Source organism: Bidens hawaiensis, unplaced genomic scaffold (assembly GCF_021521415.1).
Source record: "Bidens hawaiensis isolate Kalapana, Puna unplaced genomic scaffold, B.hawaiensis_p1.1 tig00033212_1, whole genome shotgun sequence".
Taxonomy (NCBI): Eukaryota; Viridiplantae; Streptophyta; class Magnoliopsida; order Asterales; family Asteraceae; genus Bidens; species Bidens hawaiensis.
Genome location: NW_027495690.1, coordinates 219,201 through 237,918, shown reverse-complemented (window position 1 = coordinate 237,918; position 18,718 = coordinate 219,201). Strand labels below are relative to the sequence as shown.

At 33.2% G+C, this 18,718-nt stretch overlaps 2 protein-coding genes and 1 pseudogene across 6 annotated transcripts; 1 reads left to right on the top strand and 2 right to left on the bottom strand.

The window, feature by feature from the left end:
* The first annotated feature begins 1,831 nt into the window (after window positions 1-1,831).
* Window positions 1,832-10,382, top strand: LOC143584619 (pre-mRNA-splicing factor ATP-dependent RNA helicase DEAH1-like; annotated as a pseudogene). Its single transcript, XR_013144390.1, has 25 exons — window positions 1,832-1,846; window positions 3,230-3,329; window positions 3,443-3,573; window positions 3,702-3,887; window positions 3,991-4,062; window positions 4,194-4,280; window positions 4,481-4,514; window positions 4,611-4,665; window positions 4,923-4,982; window positions 5,073-5,144; window positions 5,573-5,636; window positions 5,722-5,801; window positions 5,953-6,020; window positions 6,089-6,143; window positions 6,245-6,302; window positions 6,387-6,455; window positions 6,572-6,640; window positions 6,732-6,821; window positions 6,945-7,031; window positions 7,838-7,953; window positions 8,225-8,291; window positions 8,398-9,445; window positions 9,529-9,715; window positions 9,798-9,898; window positions 10,006-10,382. The product of XR_013144390.1 is annotated as a pre-mRNA-splicing factor ATP-dependent RNA helicase DEAH1-like (transcript).
* A 91-nt stretch (window positions 10,383-10,473) lies between these two features.
* Window positions 10,474-11,901, bottom strand: LOC143584621 (SNAP25 homologous protein SNAP33-like). The gene is made up of 5 exons (XM_077066634.1): window positions 11,421-11,901; window positions 11,245-11,338; window positions 11,027-11,160; window positions 10,771-10,868; window positions 10,474-10,688 (listed from the first exon to the last, which is right to left on the bottom strand). Exons 1-5 carry the CDS (start codon window positions 11,847-11,849, stop codon window positions 10,589-10,591), a joined length of 855 nt encoding a protein of 284 aa, XP_076922749.1. The 5' UTR covers window positions 11,850-11,901; the 3' UTR covers window positions 10,474-10,588.
* Window positions 11,902-14,518: 2,617 nt separating this feature from the next.
* On the bottom strand, window positions 14,519-18,477 carry LOC143584641 (uncharacterized). 4 transcript variants are annotated; one of them, XM_077066652.1, is made up of 6 exons: window positions 18,340-18,477; window positions 18,029-18,113; window positions 17,882-17,932; window positions 16,584-17,435; window positions 16,333-16,397; window positions 14,519-14,872 (listed from the first exon to the last, which is right to left on the bottom strand). In XM_077066652.1, the coding sequence occupies exons 2-5, from the start codon at window positions 18,107-18,109 to the stop codon at window positions 16,341-16,343; spliced, it is 1,041 nt and encodes a 346-aa protein (XP_076922767.1). In that variant the 5' UTR covers window positions 18,110-18,113; window positions 18,340-18,477; the 3' UTR covers window positions 14,519-14,872; window positions 16,333-16,340. The 4 variants fall into 4 exon arrangements, with proteins under 4 accessions (XP_076922767.1, XP_076922769.1, XP_076922766.1 ...); XM_077066654.1 differs by lacking the exon at window positions 14,519-14,872 and having other exon boundaries at window positions 16,126-16,397; window positions 16,584-17,269; window positions 17,333-17,435; XM_077066651.1 differs by lacking the exon at window positions 14,519-14,872 and having other exon boundaries at window positions 16,126-16,397.
* Between the last annotated feature and the right edge of the window lie 241 nt (window positions 18,478-18,718).

The following is an 18,718-nucleotide window of genomic DNA, read 5'->3' as shown; positions in this document are numbered from 1 at the left end:
AGTTTTTTTTATTAGATTTTAGAGTTAGTTTACTGGTGAATGTGTTTTTTTGTCTTCCCTTGAGACATGATTTACTGTTTGTAGACATTGTTTTTCCCCTAGAAATTCAATTTCTTGTTTTGAGATATTTATACAGTGCAATGCGAGAGCGTCTTGAAATGCTTGTTGGATTAAATGATCAAAGACAATACAATACACTTCTATCTTTTATAGGACGAGAATTTGTCATTGAAAATACAAAAAATAATTACATATATGAAACATCTATAATTCTTATAATTAATTACTCGTATGATATGCTGAATGCTGATGCTATATTTTACTCGACCACATGCATTTTTTGCAATATAAAGGTTTGTAAATGAACCGAGCTCCACATGCAATTTATGCAATATAAAGGTTTGTAAATGAACCGAGCTCGAGCCTACTTTGGCTCGCTTAAACCAATCCTCTAACATTTAATACCTTGTGTATATGACATTTAAACTTTTAAGTACAACTCTATATCATTCGGTGTAGTTCGTATCAAGATCTTTTCTATTTTTTAAATAATAGTAACCTAATCATCCCAAAGCTGAGTAGAGTTTATTTTTTTTAAGCAAACTGAACCAAGCGTGTGTTCAAATTTGCCGCTCAATTTGGAATCCGAGTTTGAGTGTAATTTAGCTCTGGCTTAGCAAAGCTTGACTTGACTCATAACCAACCCAAGCTAAACGTGACGCTATGCTATTTTTAAATCTTTGAAAGGTTAAAAAGAGAGTTGTTTTGAAATGCTATTATGTAATATAAAAAATGTATTTCACTTGCTAACCTACATTGAAAATTATTTTATGTGTGCGTGTACATATACAACAAACATTGTTAGTCTCGTCACAGGATGTGGCTTTCGTTATTGACCACACTCCAGCATGAGAATCAATACTTGGTTCTTTATCGAAAAAAGATAAGTACGAGTGTGAGTGTAAGTGAAAGTGAGAGCATCTCTGAGTCTTTCTTCGTTTGTACTATTAACAGTCGTGGAGATAAGGTTGAGTCATCAATTACGTCCTTGGTCCCCGCATAGTGGACGGACTATAACTATTACCTCTTGCACTATTATTTGTTGATGAAAAATATTCCTTTTGTCCTATTGTAGATCACATAAATTAATTTTTGCAAGTTGGCTGGATTTCTTCTTGATTTAAGAAAATGTTTTGATATTTTCATTGTTCGACAAATACATTTTTTCTTTTTCTTTTCTTAATCTAAGTCATGCAAGGCTATTAGTTTTAAGAGTGAAAACAAAATTAACTTATAAATTAAAAAGATTTTTTTATATAAACCCAAAAAAGTGTAAAAAAATTATTGGAATAATTAACATTCCAGTTCTTGATTTATTTTATCTTCAAATTTATATCATTCCTAATTATTTTAAATAAAATATTAGATTTAACAAATTCAATTCTTTTCAGTCTCTACAAAAAAATATGTATCTATTTATGCCTTTTAAATTGAGTGTCAATTACAAAAAACTGAAAAAAGTTAATATAATTGCCTCAAAACTATCCGTACAGTTTAGTTAGAAAGATTAAACTTATTACATTTAGAAAGATTTAAGTAGCAATTAAGTTGTCAAACTTCAATTAGGGCTGTAGCCTGTAGGCTCATTACTAACGTGGGTCGAGAGAAACGAGGCCCATAAGAGAAATTAGGCTTCGGGTCGGTTAATAGATCCGAATTGCATCCAAATTAACATACCCGTTAAACCCCATAATAATAATAATTATAATAACAAATTCATTCAAGATCCTGCTGCACAAACCGCTGGAATTAATTAGGTTTTTGTTCATCGAAATCCAAATTACAGGTTAGTATCAATTCATCTCCGTTTTCAGATTCAAATTATTATTATGTATGTGTATCCACTGCTGTGAATCTAATTCCTTGATTAATTTGCATTATTATTAGGATAATTAGCTCTCTATCCTGTAAACTAGGGCTGTAAACTGATTAACCGAACCGAAACGAAACGAAGCCTTGCTCATGTTCGTTTGTTTAGCATTAAACTTGTTCACGAACATGTACTATTTAAATAAAAAACAGCATTATAATCAATAGTTAAGTATTAAGTTAAGAACTTGAGATAATAATAATAGTAATAATCATAAGCATAATCTTCCTCCAATTGGCAGTTTTATTTTAGTAATGTCAATGAAGCACTTGTTGTTAGTTGAAGCCAGACTTTATAAAACAAACAAATCTTTAACGAAACGAGCTGAACATATAAACAATAAAGTCATAGAATTTAAATTTAAATGTTATGTTTGCCATTACAAATAAAATATTAAAAAAATATATGAAACAAACCTTCAACTAACGTACATAAACAAAGGGACGTAAATGAACATAACTGAAAACATTACCGAACGTTCACGAACACAAATGAAGAACGCGACCTCTGTTCATGTTTGTTCATTTTGCTAAACGAAGCAAATTCTTGTTCATGTCTGTTCATTTATTAACGAACGGGCATAAACAAACTTCCCGACGAACGTTTCACGAACTGTTTGCTGAATGTTCAATTTGTATACAGCTCTATTTGTAACTGAAATTTCATGGAAGCATGTTAATTGTTTTAACTTGTTTTATAAGAGAAACGTACCTATTAAGCATTGGTGAGAGGGGCAGTGAGAATTAGTGAGAGTGAATTAAACAATTGGAGATGATTGTTCTTGAGAAATCAAATTTGACCTTTGTATTGCAGAGCATGCACATTGGAGTTTCTCTATATCCATACTTTCTGTATAATGTAGAGGAAAATATAGTGTAAACGACTAGAACACCATATTGGATTGTCTACAATAGAGAAAAAGATATAGAAAACTATATTTTGCTGTGAGTGTATTAAAGGGAGGAAAAATAATAAAATTAGTGTTTGTGAGTAAGAGAGAGAGAGAGAGAGTTGGATGTGGGAGGTTTTTGAAATGTAATCAAAATTTAAAGAAAAAATTGTTTTTGGTTAAGTTATCGAGATGGAGATGAAGGCTCCAACGTGAATGCTCTAAATGGTAAAATTTAACGTCCCGAAACCGACTTTTGCTTACATGTTTTAGTGATGTTTTGGCTTTTTTTGACATTACTTTTTTTGTTAATTTTGATGATTGCATTATTGTCATTACTTTTTTGTGCCTGTCTTGATATATGGCTATTATTAGTTGTATAATCGTGTTTTGGTGTCTTTTGAATGTAGTTAGATATGGGGAGTGACTTGAAGACCTGGGTATCCGATAAGTTGATCTCTCTCTTGGGATACTCGCAACCAACTGTGGTCCAATACATGATTAGTTTAGGTAAGGTATCTTTGAACCTAATTGTTTACACGTATTGTTGTTAAGTTGTCATGCCATATTGTTTATCATGATTTTGACAGATATTTGTTGCCTTTTTCTTTAATCTATTTCAGCAAAGAAAGCTTCATCGCCTTCTGATGTGTTTAATAATCTGAAAGACATGGGGGTGTCTAATTTAAACGACACACGGACGTTTGCTGAAGAACTCTTTCGAAAGGTTGATCGTAAGAGTTCTGGATCAAATGTGAGTTTCCCTTGTTTTTCTTTTTGTATTATTCAAATGGTCTGTTAGCGTTATCAGCCTTCTTTGATTTTTGAGGGTAATTTATAGTTACCATGGTACCTAATTGTTATTATCATATTTTTTAATAGCTTTATCGACAACAAGAAGAGGCTGCAGCAATGCTAGCCAAAAAGCAGAGGACTTACAAGCTATTGGAGGCTGATGATGATGATGACAATGGTGACCCTGGCAGCTCTGTGAAGCCTAAAAAGACTGACAAAAAAGAGAAACGTTTCAGAAAGAAGAGTGAAGCCCAAGAAGATGAAGATGACGAGGTATGAATGCCTGTACATAAAAAATTTGATCTTTTTTATTGTAAGCTGGTGTATTAGTGTCTTGTGTAATAGTTGATACTGATTATGATATGTGGTGCTGCAGGGAGTTGTGAATTTGAAAGAAGCAAGACGAGTTAAACAAAAAGTTTCACGTGATGAGTCGGATGATTCTGAGGTATCTGACATATTATTAGTTTTTTGGCATCAAAACACTGTTTAGTTAATTACCTGATATTGTTTAATTTCAGATATTTAGTGGTAATTCACTGGTCAAATATTAATTCCAAAGTTGTGTTGGTGTTACAGTCGGAAGAAGAAAGACTGCGTGACCAACAAGAAAGGGAGGAGTTGGAGCGTCATCTAAGGGAAAAAGATGCTGCAAGGACTAACAAGGTTTGCTTAAATCAATATATATTTTTTTTTTGCGTTTTCAAGCATTTATACATTGTTTACTAATTACTAATATGGTTAACTATTATAAGATCTTGATTTGGTTCTTTAGTCATTTGACAACTATGATTGCATATGTTTGACTGATGAATGGAGAAATAAGCTATGTGCTAATGTTCCAAACTTCATTTATTTTATCACAGCTGACAGAGCAGAAGTTATCCAAGAGGGAAGAAGGTGATTATGAACATGTTACTATTTTTCTATCACATAAATCTATGAAAACGTTATACTTATTATTATTTTTTATTTTTTTTGCTTATGTGACAACAGAAGAGGCAATTAGGACAGCCAATGCTTTGGAAGAAGATGACATTGGAGCTTTAAGGTCTGAACTGAGCTTTTGCTAGAAAACCCTTTGAATATTATTGTTATATTAGATTTTTAGTTTTATATTTCTTCACACTAAGTGTGATACCTAAATGACATGATTGGTTGAAACAGTTAAATGATTTGAATTATTGTAGTAACTAAGAAGTTAAGCAGTTGAAGATCTCATGTTTATAAAAAATACAAGATTTTCTAAAAAAAATGTTCTTCATTTGGAGGATCTTAACTTGAAAAGTTTCTTCTATCCTTTTTCAGGAAAGTTTCGAGGCAGGAATATCTCAAGAAAAGAGAGCAGAAAAAATTGGAGGAAATTAGGTATTTTTAAAAGATTGTTTCACATTTAATTTTCTAACGTGTTATTTTGTTCTCTTTTTGTTAAACCTTATATTTTTTCTTCAATTTCAGAGACGATATTGAAGATGAGCAGTATCTATTTGGGAATACCAAACTAACAGAAGTTGAACACCGTGAGAATAGGTAATTCTCTTAAATATTTATTACGTGAAATCTGTACTAGCTGGAATACATTTGTGGCCTATACATGCTAATTAATGCATTGGTTTAGTATGAACATATCACATCTCAGTTTGTGTCATTCATGCCAAGCTATATTTTTTCTTTCTTGTTTTTGACTTTTTTGTTGTTTTGTCAAACTTATAATAGAAGTTATGTTGGTGTGTAATTCGACACTGATAACGCCTATAACTTTAAACAAACTTTTGGCACTCCTACCTTGTCAAAACGTATACATATATGAAAATTTTATATATTTTCTGGTAAGTGTGTTATTATTTCTTACTTTCTTTTGCATTTGAATGCATGTTGTTGTGTACATGATGGTTTTCTGTACTAAATATCTATCCTAAGTTTTCTCACTTTCTGATACTTGTCTTCTATTTTTACAGATATAAAAAGCAAATATATGACCTGGTGCAGAAGCGGTCTCAAGAGGATGATAACATTAACGAGGTAAGTTTGTAGACACAGATACTAGCTGCTATTTATGTTATAGTCTTATTTTTCTACTAATTCTATAATTCATTTCACAATGCAGTATCGGATGCCTGATGCTTATGATGAAGAAGGTGGTGTAAATCAAGAGAAAAGATTTGCTGTAGCTATGGAGCGCTACAGGTAAAAATACAATGTTAGCATGTTCCTACATGCAAACACCCTACTCTGTTTTCTTATTTCTTTATGCTATCACTTGAGTTTAAATCATTGCAAAACACTTTCTTATTGCTATTACTTGAGTTTAAATCATTATTGTTTGCTAATATTGCAGAGACTCAAAAGATGGAGATAAGATGAACCCATTTGCTGAACAAGAAGCATGGGAGGATCATCAGATTGGTATGCCCTTAGTTACCTAGGCTAATATTTAATCTGTAATCACTAACTAATGAGTAATCAATTTTCAGGTAAAGCAACACTAAAGTACGGGTCAAAGAACAAAACGCAGTCCGAAAATTACGAGTATGCTTTTTGTAGTTTCACCTTTGAGATTTTTTTTAGGTTGTTTTAAATATGGCAACCAATGGATATGATCAATCTCATTTGTTTATTTTCTTCGACAGTTTTGTGTTTGAGGATCAGAGCGAGTTCATACAGGGTCAAGCCATGGGTGGTGTAAATGTAAGAACTCTACTTATCGTGGTGTGATATTTGTTTATTGGTTTTCACCTAATCGTTAATTTATCGAGTTTCTCTAATTTACAGGTTGATGATGAAGCATATCAAGAGGAACAGGAAAAATCAATGGCAAAATCAGCGCATGAAAAGCTTCTGGTACATTCCCTTCATTTCTGAAACATTGATTAGTATATTGGTTTATTAATATGCCTTATATTCTTTTTTTGACGAATTATTTTGTTCTAACATGTGATTTTATGTTTGGTCTTCAGGCTGACAGAAAAACTTTACCTATGTATCCTTATCGGGAATCATTGCTCCAAGCTGTTGAAGATCATCAGGTCTACTTGAACTCTTTGCATTACATGTTGGTTGTTTTCTGTTACCAAATTATTTGCTTATGATTTTCAGTTTGTATCTTGGTTTTATTAGGTTCTTGTCATTGTTGGTGAGACTGGTTCTGGGAAGACTACTCAGATACCACAATATCTCCATGAAGCTGGATACACGAAACGTGGAATGGTATGTTTGCAAATACCAAGCTTCTTTATTTTCATTTTCTTGTTTTTTCTGCAACAGCATGTTTCTTTTAAAAACATGAAAGCTATGATTCTTTTTTTTGCATATCCTTTTTATTTCATTCAGATCGGGTGTACACAGCCAAGACGAGTTGCTGCGATGAGTGTTGCTGCTAGAGTCTCTCAAGAAATGGGAGTCAAACTCGGGCATGAGGTATGTATTGTGCTTGACTTAAGCGTTTTATAATGTCTACTCTCTCTATGAATCCTTGCTTCATTTATGCTAAAAATGGCTGGATGTGAAATTTCATATGCAATTAATTGATTAAAAATCATCACGTATGAAATTTTGCTTATACTACAACAGAAACAACTTACAAATTTGCTTAACGATGTGTAAGTTACTTTGTTTGCTCAACAACTACAATAGGCTATATAAAGTTGTCTATGCATTTCTAGATGCTTCACTATAGCAAGATATCACATAAAGTTTATCTATCAATGTTTATTTGACTCAGTTTGCTTGAGCATCATAAAACCTAATACCTAAGTGGTTCATGACTGGGCTACTGGTTTGTTTAACTGAATTGAACTTAAAAGAATGCATGTTTTCTTGGTAATACACACCATATATTATGTCAAATGCTTTTAAATATCCTGACTTTAACATCTAGTGAAATTGCTTACAAATGGATTACTAAATAACCTCACATTTTAAAGTAATCTAAACTGATATATAACCCTGCTCCCAAACTCTTATCAAGCAATCAGTCAGTCCTTCACTTGCTACAAATGAACTAACCATAGAAAACTCTTCAATTTAAAATGATTGGGGTGTTACACACACACACACTATCTGGTTAAGATTTAAAAGGATGTTCCTCCTGTAATTACTTTTTTAATAGAGAATAATTTGTAAATTAAAGTTGTTTGTTTGAGTCTTAAAATTGACTGGATTAATTTAAATTTTGTTTTCGGCTTGTAATATGGTAATTTTAAATATTTGTCATATGGTTTAAGGTTGGCTATTCAATACGTTTTGAAGACTGCACCTCTGACAAGACAGTGCTCAAATATATGACTGATGGCATGTTACTTCGAGAGTTTCTTGGTGAACCTGATCTTGCAAGTTACAGGTATCGTTTCTTCATCACCTATCGAATGTGATAATTTCAACCTTTGTTTTATTTTTAACGGTTAACATTGGTAAACTTAAAATCATAGTAAAAAAGAAATAGGTTAAGTGATTGAAAAAAGTTGAACATTTACCCCCCCCCCCCCCAAACCCAAACTCGGTTGTACTCATTAACCAACACACCCATGCACCCATTTTGCCACCAGTAATTCGACTTTTTACTGTTTTATTTGTACATACTGGCTAACTAGTATTAATTAAATTGAAAACAGTGTTGTGATGGTGGATGAGGCTCACGAGAGGACATTGTCGACTGATATCTTGTTCGGTTTAGTTAAGGTATATCTAAATCTCGCACCCCAGCATATTTTCAATCATTTTTTGAGTTTATAGAATGTTCTCTATATACATAATTTGACCCACACATCCGTTTTTATTTTGTTAGGATATAGCTCGGTTTCGTCCCGACCTCAAGTTGCTCATTTCAAGTGCCACTCTCGACGCCGAGAAATTTAGTGACTATTTCGATTCTGCCCCAATTTTCAAAATTCCCGGAAGGAGATTTCCTGTAGAGATAAATTACACCAAAGCACCCGAAGCTGATTACTTGGATGCTGCAATTGTCACAGCTCTTCAGATCCACGTCACTCAGCCACCTGGCGATGGTGACATACTAGTCTTTCTCACCGGTCAGGAAGAAATCGAAACAGCCGAAGAGATCCTTAAGCACCGAACCCGTGGGTTAGGTAGCAAAATTGCAGAACTAATAATATGCCCCATTTATGCAAATCTTCCAACTGAACTTCAAGCCAAGATTTTTGAACCAACTCCCGAAGGGGCCCGCAAGGTGGTCCTTGCTACTAACATTGCAGAAACATCATTAACAATTGATGGTATTAAATACGTGATCGACCCGGGTTTCGTTAAGATGAAATCTTACAACCCGCGTACGGGAATGGAGTCGTTACTCATCACACCTATTTCGAAAGCATCTGCAAATCAACGTGCGGGTCGATCCGGACGAACAGGGCCCGGGAAGTGTTTTAGACTGTACACTGCTTACAACTATTTTAATGATTTAGATGATAACACGGTTCCCGAGATCCAACGAACCAACCTCGCCAATGTGGTTCTCAGTTTGAAGAGTCTCGGGATCCATGATTTGTTGAACTTTGACTTTATGGATCCACCGCCTGCTGAAGCTTTACTTAAAGCTTTGGAGCTGCTTTTTGCGTTAAGTGCACTTAATTAAAAAAGGTGAGTTGACAAAAGTGGGTAGAAAGATGGCTGAATTCCCTCTTGATCCTATGTTGTCTAAGATGATTGTTGCATCTGAGAAATATCAATGCTCGGATGAGATTATTTCAATTGCTGCCATGCTGTCGATCGGAAGTTCTATATTTTATCGTCCGAAAGATAAACAAGTTCATGCGGATAATGCACGTTTGAATTTTCATATGGGTAATGTTGGAGATCATATCGCCTTGCTTAAGGTATGTTGGTAAATACTAAATAGTAAATACACACACTTGTATTTTAAAACGTTCATATTTCTAATAAAATGTAACCATTATAGGTTTACAGTTCGTGGAGAGAAACAAACTTTTCTACTCAATGGTGCTATGAGAATTACATCCAAGTCAGGAGTATGAAGCGGGCCCGAGACATAAGAGATCAGTTGGAAGGGCTTCTAGAAAGAGTTGAAATCGAGTTAACATCGAACCCGGGAGATTTGGAAGCGATTAAGAAGGCCATAACCTCAGGTTGTTCAAAAACTGAATGACTTAAGATTACTAAGTATTTTAACCATTATTGTTTACTAAAACCGTTCTTTATGTTTTCTAGGTTACTTCCCTCACTCAGCAAAGATGCAGAAGAACGGTGCTTACAGAACCGTTAAACATCCTCAGACGGTTTATATACATCCCAGCTCTGGTTTAGCTCAGGTAGTTTAGTTTCTGTTTATATTATAAAGAAACCTTTAAATCATTTGAATTGTAAGGTGTATGTGTTAGTTATTAATCTTGTTATTGTTTGTGTTATGCTTGTTAAGGTACTTCCAAGGTGGGTGGTATACCACGATCTAGTGCTGACAACAAAGGAGTATATGCGACAAGTGAGCGAGTTGAAACCCGAGTGGCTTGTGGAAATAGCGCCTCATTATTATCAGCTCAAGGATGTTGAAGATTTGGCGTCAAAGAAAATGCCACGTGGACAAGGTCGTGCGGTCAGGGATTGAGTATGGTATTTATTCTACGGAGATGTTAAGGAATGAGATTTTGTAAATACAATTTTGTATATCTTGTGTAAGACTGTCGATGAGGAGTTTTAGGCACTAATGCTACCGCTAATCCTATTGTTAGACGTGATTGTTGTTAAACCAACTTTAATACAGACAAATTCTTATGTGAAATCGGTTAAATTTGAAATTGCAGTTGAGTCATGTTGCAGTTCAGACAACATATCCTTAATCCATTCAACTCATATAATGAGATTGACAAACAAAAATAATCAACCCTGATTAACCACAACAACTAACAAGCAGTGCATAACAAAGTAATCAACAACAGTAAGGAGGTAAGTTTTGACATGACACAATTATCGTTCAAGAATAGGTAACTGAAATCACTACAGGATTATTTTCCAAGCAGGCGGCGAGTGCGTTGGTTGGCGCCTTTCACTCTGAAATTGATCTCATCAACATCATCTTGAAGAGGATTGAGGGCTTTGTTTTGCCTGCACAATATGAACCAACTTTCAGAAAACATTCAATCCATCTTCATACTTTTCAAATATTAATATCTAGGAAAACACTAACCTCTCAATCTCAGAACCCATGTCAACAGCCATTTCCTTAAGTTCTCCCAAAATGTCACTCAAGTCAGAGAGACCGTCGTCTTGTTTTGCTTTCTCATACTGTAGGTATTATTACACAAAAGAACAGGATTAATGTCACCCGTGTTTAATGGATGTTTGTGAGAATTTAAAGACAAAAAGAGAACCAACTTTTTTTTCACAAGAACAATCGTTAGTCGAAGGTTCAAAAAGCTCATGACTTTCAAGGATAATTATACCTCAACTTTCTGCATTGCATCTGCAGATTCAGGAGGTGGAGTTCTTGAACGTGACGGTCCCTTATTTGGAGTTGTTGTAAGTCCAAGTTTTTCTCGTTGCTCCAAATGATTACCTTTTCTTCTATCAGGGTCATCTGCAAAATTACCAACGCTCGCTAAAACACTAAAAAATTTCCCAATGACAATTCTAATCACATGACTTAATTACGCTTAATTACCTCTGATGATCGTAGGCCCTTCTATTGCCTGACCCTTTTTCGGCTTCCACGTCCTAGAAAAAATGCCCCCGAGACTTCCCAACAGCTTCTCCCCCTAAACAAACAAAATAATCAAATATACGCTGAAAACCAAACCAAACCAAACGAAACGAAACGAAACCGAGCCATTTACTTACCCTACTGAGATCCTGCTCAATATCGGCTGCAGCCATGTGAGTTCGGTTAATCTGCTCACCCTGTTGGTGCAACGTAATCAACGTGTTTTTAGCACCTTCTCTAATATCCTCGGCAACTCTTAACGCACTATTCACCGCCTTTGTAGTCTCTTCAGCCTTATATGCAGCATAGTGCTCCAGTTCTTGCACACTTTGGTTCTCTAAACCGCCGGAATCAACAAAATCGTTCTTGTATCTGTTTCTCGATGCAAATGATGTCCCTTTATTAATCCCACCATCGTCAAAAAGCGCGGCGGTGTTTGAATTCGTGGGTGTTGACGAATGGACAGATGAGGTTCTTTTCGACGGTTTTACAGTTGACCGTTTGTCAATCTCATCATCTGAGTCGAACGGGTTGGAACCAGGTTGCGGTTTCTTGTGCCCAAACATACTTGATCTTACAGGATATGACTATTCACTATACACGATCATACGAGTCCTGAAAAGTATGAACAACAATGAAATATAAGACAATTACACAAGTATTAAATTGATCAAAGTTAACAAAGTTTTGACCTTTTTCTCATATTGGTGTTGAATTAACAGTTAACCAACCAAAGAAAACATAAACATAAAAGACCCACATGAAAAAAGCCCCAAAAATAAAGAAAAAATGATGATTTGATCAAACAAAGGTTAGTGTTGACCAGTTTAAAGTAATTATATAAATCAAGAGACATTAATCCACAACAGTTACACCAAATTAAAGAAAGATTAGTTGAGCAAACAGATAGAAAATAAGAACACATCCATGAATCAAAAACCTAAAAAAGAAAAAAGCAATTGAAGCAAAACCCACATGAATAGATCAGTAAGCATCAAGAAAGCAATAAAATCTATATGAATTGAGAAGAAGATGTCATGGTAAGTGAACATGTAAAAAAGTTAAAAAAAAGTAAACACCGGAAAAAGGGTACCTGTTGACGGAGAGACTGAATTAATAATCCAAGTGGGATGTTAATAAAGATAAAAGAAAAGGTATTTGATCAAAGTAATAAATAAACAAGGGACCACGAAGGATATCCAAAGTTTGTTTGGTTCCTTGTAGAATGTGACTTCAATATTCCAAAACACCATATTTCTCATTAACAAGATTCTCCCTGTTTTTTTTCTCAAAACAATAAATAAATGAACACGTTTTTTTAAATAATTAGGATATGATTTAATCGTATAGTATAATAACCGTGAGGGGAAAAAAGAAACGTATTATGATAAGGTTCAAGTAACTTTACAAAGAAAACAAAAATGAGAAGGATAAGAAAAATTTATAGTTACATAAAAAAATCCTTTAATTTTAAAAAAAAAATAAATAAATAAATAACTCATAACTCAAAATTTAATAAATAAATGAAAAAAAGTAAAAACACAAAAATGATTCTACCGTCTTTCTCGTTCTCATAAAATAATAATAATAAATAGTAATGGTAAGTGAAAAAAGTCATTGTGTCTTTTGTTTATCATTGTGTTTTGTGTTTATTTTCATCATCGTGTTTTTTTTCCATTACATTGTATCTTTTTTTATATTGTGTTATATTACTTAACATTGTGTTATATTTTGTTCGGCGATGTTTTATATCTTGCGATATATTGTGTCCTTTTCTAGTTATAATTATGTGCATTTTCGTGATTGTGTCTTTGATCTCGGCATTGTGTCTTTTCGTCAATTTATTTCTATTTTTTTAACGGGAATGATGGTGGAAACATTTTAGTTTTTTAAATTTTTTCGTATTTTATTTATATTTTGAGTTATGATTTTTTTATTATTTTTTTTTGAATTTATTTTTAAGGGGTTTTTTATGTTGTCACAAATTCTTCTCGCATTCTCATTTTTGTCTCCCTTTGTATTTTGATTTTATTAATTTCAAAGTTTTAATGGTATATTTTAACCTAAGAAAAATTCTTTTTAAATTCTAGAAACGTTTTTAGACTAACTTTATTCACAACCTAACAAACCCAACCTTTAATAAAAAAAAACTAATTTCTCTCTTTTCAACTTATACAATCCAACTTAACCCAATTTTTCACTCTAATTCACAGCCCAACTCAAACCAATTTTTATTACAAATATATGATTTAAGTTTTAATTTATATGTTTTCTTTTTTTAAATATTAAGAAAACTAAAAAATATTGTGCTTTTAGAATTAAAATAAATAAATAAATATTGTGTATATGAAATGATTTGTCTAAAAAGAAAAAAGAAAAAGAAAATGTAACATGAACCTATATTTGTTTGATATGTGGCATGACTTGGGTTGCAACCTAGGTTGCTATGGCAACCAGGTTGTGATATTTCTTCACTTTTTTTCATTTTTATTAATTTCACATTGTGGCTCACCTACGACTTGGATCACCAATAAAAGTAGTCTTACAAATCCATTGCATACGACGACTTGGTATTCGTGACGACTGATTCTTAAATACCAATAAAAAATAGTCACGTGTTTGTAACCCGTCTTCTCCGACAAGATTTGAAACAAACCCGTCGATAAAGGAAACTTTTGGGATAATTCAAAACCATCGTATGTGACTATCTTTGAAATACTCTCGCCGACGTCAACGGGTTTCACAATCTTGTCGACAACCTTATTTTCTCCAAACTTGTCGACGACTTTTATTTTAATTGTCTTAAAATTGAGTGTATTTTACAATCACTTATCCAATCAAATCTTCATCATTAAATATGATTTATAAGAGAGGCGATAAAATTAAGGAAGTTTGACTTTCTATTTTGTATAAATTGTTGTCAATTATCTAAACACTTCGTTCAAAGTTAACTTTGTAAAAACAAAAATTAACAAAATAACAAATATTAAAAAACAAGAAAACACAGAACAAACTAACACGAACATTTTGAGTAAAAATGGGGACATTTAACGAACCTCTCTCCTTAAAATGGACATTTTGAGAATTTTCCCTTAAACTAGTAAGTAATAATAGAAAATATATATCCAATTCTTACTTGTATACTAGCGTTGGTGGTAAATGACGAGAGACAAAACTTCTTAAACTTTTAAAGATTTCGATTCGTGTCTTAGGAAGTACAAGAAATTTGCCTCCCAAATGTAGTAAAAATTCGGGTTCTTGAATGACCGAGAAAATCGTTTACATGGTAAAGTTTTATCAAAACACAATGCCCACATAAATCCAATCACTAAATATTACCAAATGTAGACAATTACAATAACTTGTACTTCAAAGACAACCAAATCTGTACATTTCTTTTGATCTGATCAACCCAAATAAAAATGAACATTTAATCTATCATACCTTCTTATTTTATCACAATAACAAGGTCACCAAACCTGATTAATGCACTCTGCAACTTTATAACTTCACTTCTGCATGATGGTTCACTAGTTCTGATGCATCAAAGATCCACTTTTTTTGACATTTTTGATCCAAAATTGACCGCCTGTTAAGAAAATACGATGAACCCGAATTAAACATTAATTTTAGATGAGTGAACCTGTGGTTTGTTCAAATTTGCAGTTTTAGTCCAATAGTTTCAAATATGCGATTTTCATCCCTGTGGTTTCATTTTGCTTGTAATTAAACCGGACCACACTAACCCCGTCAAGTCTTGTCGTTAAACCCATCAACGTGCCACTCACGTGAGGGGCAATTTTGTCTTTTCCCCCCCCAAATATACCTCAGACCCTCACGTGAGGGGGCTTGTGAATTAGAGTTGGGGTTTATTTGGGTAGAAAAAGGACAAAACTGTCCCTCACGTGAGGGGCACGTTGATGGGTTTAACGACCAGACTTAACGGGGTTAGTGTGGTCGGGTTTAATTGCAGGTGAAATGAAACTACAGGGACGAAAACCGCAGATTTGAAACTATCGGACTAAAACCGCAAATTTAAACAAACCACAGGGACGAAAACCGCATTTTACTCATTTTAGATTTAATGTTTGATGAAACCAACCAAGTTTTAACTTTTTTAACTTGTTGACACTAGACACATTAAATGTTTCTGTTGAACAAATTTATATACGGGTTAGTGTTGGTTAATATCAAGAAAACAACAAGCATTTTAGCAGTTCGGTCCCTTAACTTGTCTTGCATAACGGTTATAACTTAGGATTAGGATCATGTGAGAACTATTTTCAAATTGAGAACTTTGAGAACCATTTTGGACCACAAAAAAAGTTCTTTTCATAAAAGATAAAACAAAAAAAAACACGAAAATAAAAAAAGGAAAAAAACCAAAAAATTTTATTTTTCATTCTTGTTTCATAAAAAAATTTAAAAACAGTAAAAAAAATATCGGTTTAGCAAAATTATACAAGTTATTCTTTATACACATGTACAATTAAGGTGAATGATAAGGCACATATGTGTACATTATGTAAACCGATATTGAATAAAAATATACATATGTGTATAATTAGGGTTTTTTTTAATTATGAAACCGGGATGAAAAATAAAAGTTTTTAGTTTTTTCGTTTTTTTTTGTTTGATATATACTTTTTAAATTTTTTAGAGTTTTTTTTTTTTTTTTTTTGTGCTTAAAATGGTTCTCAAAGTTCTCAATTTCCAAAGAGTTCTCTTAGGATCCTCATTATAACTTATATCCCTTGTTATCAGGTCAAAATAATCTTAATAAACAATCTTAACAAAATAAGGGATATAACCGCTACAAAGAGAAGTTAGGGATCAAACCACTAAAATGTTGAAAGTCGGTTGGTTTTGTCTGACATTAACCCTTCATATTGGCGTTGTGAAAGACAAAAATGTCGTTCGTTTCTTAGGCTATCAAAATTTTCGTAGGACAGAAGGACGGATTACTTAATGAAACATCTATACTCACACATGGTATAGTCAAATGTTAAAATGGTTGATTTTTTGCAGTTTTTGATTAAAACTACTAACCTCAGCTTCTAAGCATTTGGAAGACCTCGAAGATCAGCAAATGTTTTCCTTCTTTCTTTTTCAATCTTGATGGCAATAAAATTATAAAAAATATTAATAAACTTCAAATCAAATGTTAATTAATGTTAAAGTTTACACTAATAATAATAATAATAATAATCATCTTTATCACTTTATTGTAATCGTTTTGTAGTAACTATTTTGTTTTTATTTGATGATTTTCTTTTATTGTATAATAATAATAATAATACCTGAGACTCCAACTCAGTTATTCTTTGTAAAGCTCGTTGTTCTATACTTGCACGTTTTTTGTATTCTTCTTCAAGCAATCCAGTTAACTGATATCTTAACTCCGCCACTTCTTGAGCTAAATCTTCAGCTTCTTCATTTGCCTTAAACTTCTCGTCTTTTAACTGTTCCTTAAGCTGGTTCACAAGAACTTCATAATCATTTATTTGAGCTTCATATTCATTTAATTTCTTCACTTTCGCATTGCTTTCAAATGTCTTAAGCTTCTCTTTCAAGTCCTTATTTTCCTCAACTAACCGTGTAAAGTTTCTAGTAAGTTCCCACATCCTATGATGTTCTCGATCAACTTCTTTTTGGAGTTCTTTCGCTTCAAGAAAACTATGCTCCATCGCCATCAAATCAAGCTTCATGCTTTCAATATCACACTGGAAATCCAAAGCAATATTCGAAATGGATTCCTCTAGTTTATCTATGCACGACGTTGAATTACGCAATTCGTGTTCTTTATCCTCTAATTTCTCCATTAAAGTTAAATTTTCAAACTTGCACGCCTTCAACTCTCGTTCTAATTTACTTATAGCTTCTTCCAAATCTTCTTTCGCTTTGACCTTTGACTCTAGACTGTGGATATAATCAGTCAAACGGTTTATCTCTGTGTCACGTGTGGTCAACTGATCCTGCAAGTAATCTGTGAATGAGTCAAGCCTACAGTACAACAACCATACGCCTGCGGTTAGCAGAGTGCACTTACCTAGTTCTTGGGAGCAGTTACTCAATTCTCTTTCCAAATCTTGGATACGCTTCTTGTCATTAGATCGAGTTGCGGATAACGTTTTTGCGTGAGATTCTAGGCTCTGTATTAAGTCAACTCCCGGGTCAAACTTTAGTATTTATAGAACATATATGTATCATTTACCATAGGGGTCTGCACGGGTCGGTTATTAGCCTAGACCGAAACCAAAGCCATCGGAACCAATCAGTTTTCGTTTAATCTGTTTGGTTCGTACGGCTAGTTTGTCGATTTTGGTTCGGTTTGGCTAATAACCAAAACCAAACTTACGCTAAATTTTTTGCTTAAAAAACCATGAAATGGAGATATAAGACATCAAATACATGAAATTATGAATGGTTCAGTTCGGTCGGTTTATTTTGGTTAATCGAGTGTACAAAGGAAAAACTAACCAATATTTTTTTAATTCGGTTTTTAGTTAATTTCGGTTCAGTTTTAGTTAATGGCTCGGTTATTGCTCACTCCTAAAATTTACCATATAAGTAAAGGGCCGAATATAAATAAACTTACACGGATGAGTTCAGAGCTTGATTGTTTCAGCAAGTCCTTTTCGATCCTCAACTACATTCAATAACATACACCGATGAGATCAACGCAATCATAACTCGTACGGGTATCTTTAATCTTTAATAATAATAAAAAAAATGGAAAATGTACCTCTTTACATCTAGCCTCAAACTGTAACAACTCTTCATCTTCCAGAACATAACTGCTGCCACTACTTGAACAAGTAGACATCTATCTGCAACATAACAACATTAAAAACAAATATGAATAAAAAATGAATCTTGATATATGATGATTAATCAATCTCATCTGATACTAAACCAAAATTAAAAATTAAAAATGTATAATAATCCTTTCAATCCACAGACCAAAACCCACAAAAATCTTATTAATAAACAGGTCAATAAACATTTGAAAGAAATTCTTGAAATTAACTGTTCTAGGGTTTTGAATTAGAAGACGTACAGTACAGAAAGATGAAATTGAGGTGAATTGAGATAATAAAGTTGGAATCTTGTGAAGGCTAATTGTTTGTGAATTTGGGATTGCTTAGGTTTCTGTATTTCAATTTGTAATTATAAAATTGGAAACGCATCTGGTAAAGTTTAAAGTAAACAACATTTGATTTGACCAACGTGCGTTACTCATAATTGGCTTTCTTTACTTCCAACCTGGATTCCTAGTCATGTCTCCATGTTTTCTAAACAAGTTAAGACCAAGCTCAAGTTTAGCTTGTGTTAACTTACGAGAGCTCAAGCTCAGTTTTAGTCGAGCTCTTTCTCTAAAGTAGAGGTGCATAAATCAGGTATTTTTTAAGAACCAGTTTCCTATGTGCCCAAT

Excerpts from the sequence above, each read along its gene's own strand:
- LOC143584621 (XM_077066634.1), bottom strand. The coding sequence starts at position 11,849 with ATGTTTGGGCACAAGAAACCGCAACCTGGTTCCAACCCGTTCGACTCA. Across the intron at positions 11,161-11,244 it reads AGGGCCTACGATCATCAGAG|ATGACCCTGATAGAAGAAAA; the intron begins GTAATTAAGCGT and ends GTAATTTTGCAG. Across the intron at positions 10,869-11,026 it reads ATGCAATGCAGAAAGTTGAG|TATGAGAAAGCAAAACAAGA; the intron begins GTATAATTATCC and ends TAATACCTACAG.
- LOC143584641 (XM_077066652.1), bottom strand. The coding sequence starts at position 18,109 with ATGTCTACTTGTTCAAGTAGTGGCAGCAGTTATGTTCTGGAAGATGAA. Across the intron at positions 17,436-17,881 it reads CAAGCTCTGAACTCATCCGT|AGCCTAGAATCTCACGCAAA; the intron begins GTAAGTTTATTT and ends GACTTAATACAG. Across the intron at positions 16,398-16,583 it reads TAACTGAGTTGGAGTCTCAG|ATTGAAAAAGAAAGAAGGAA; the intron begins GTATTATTATTA and ends ATTGCCATCAAG.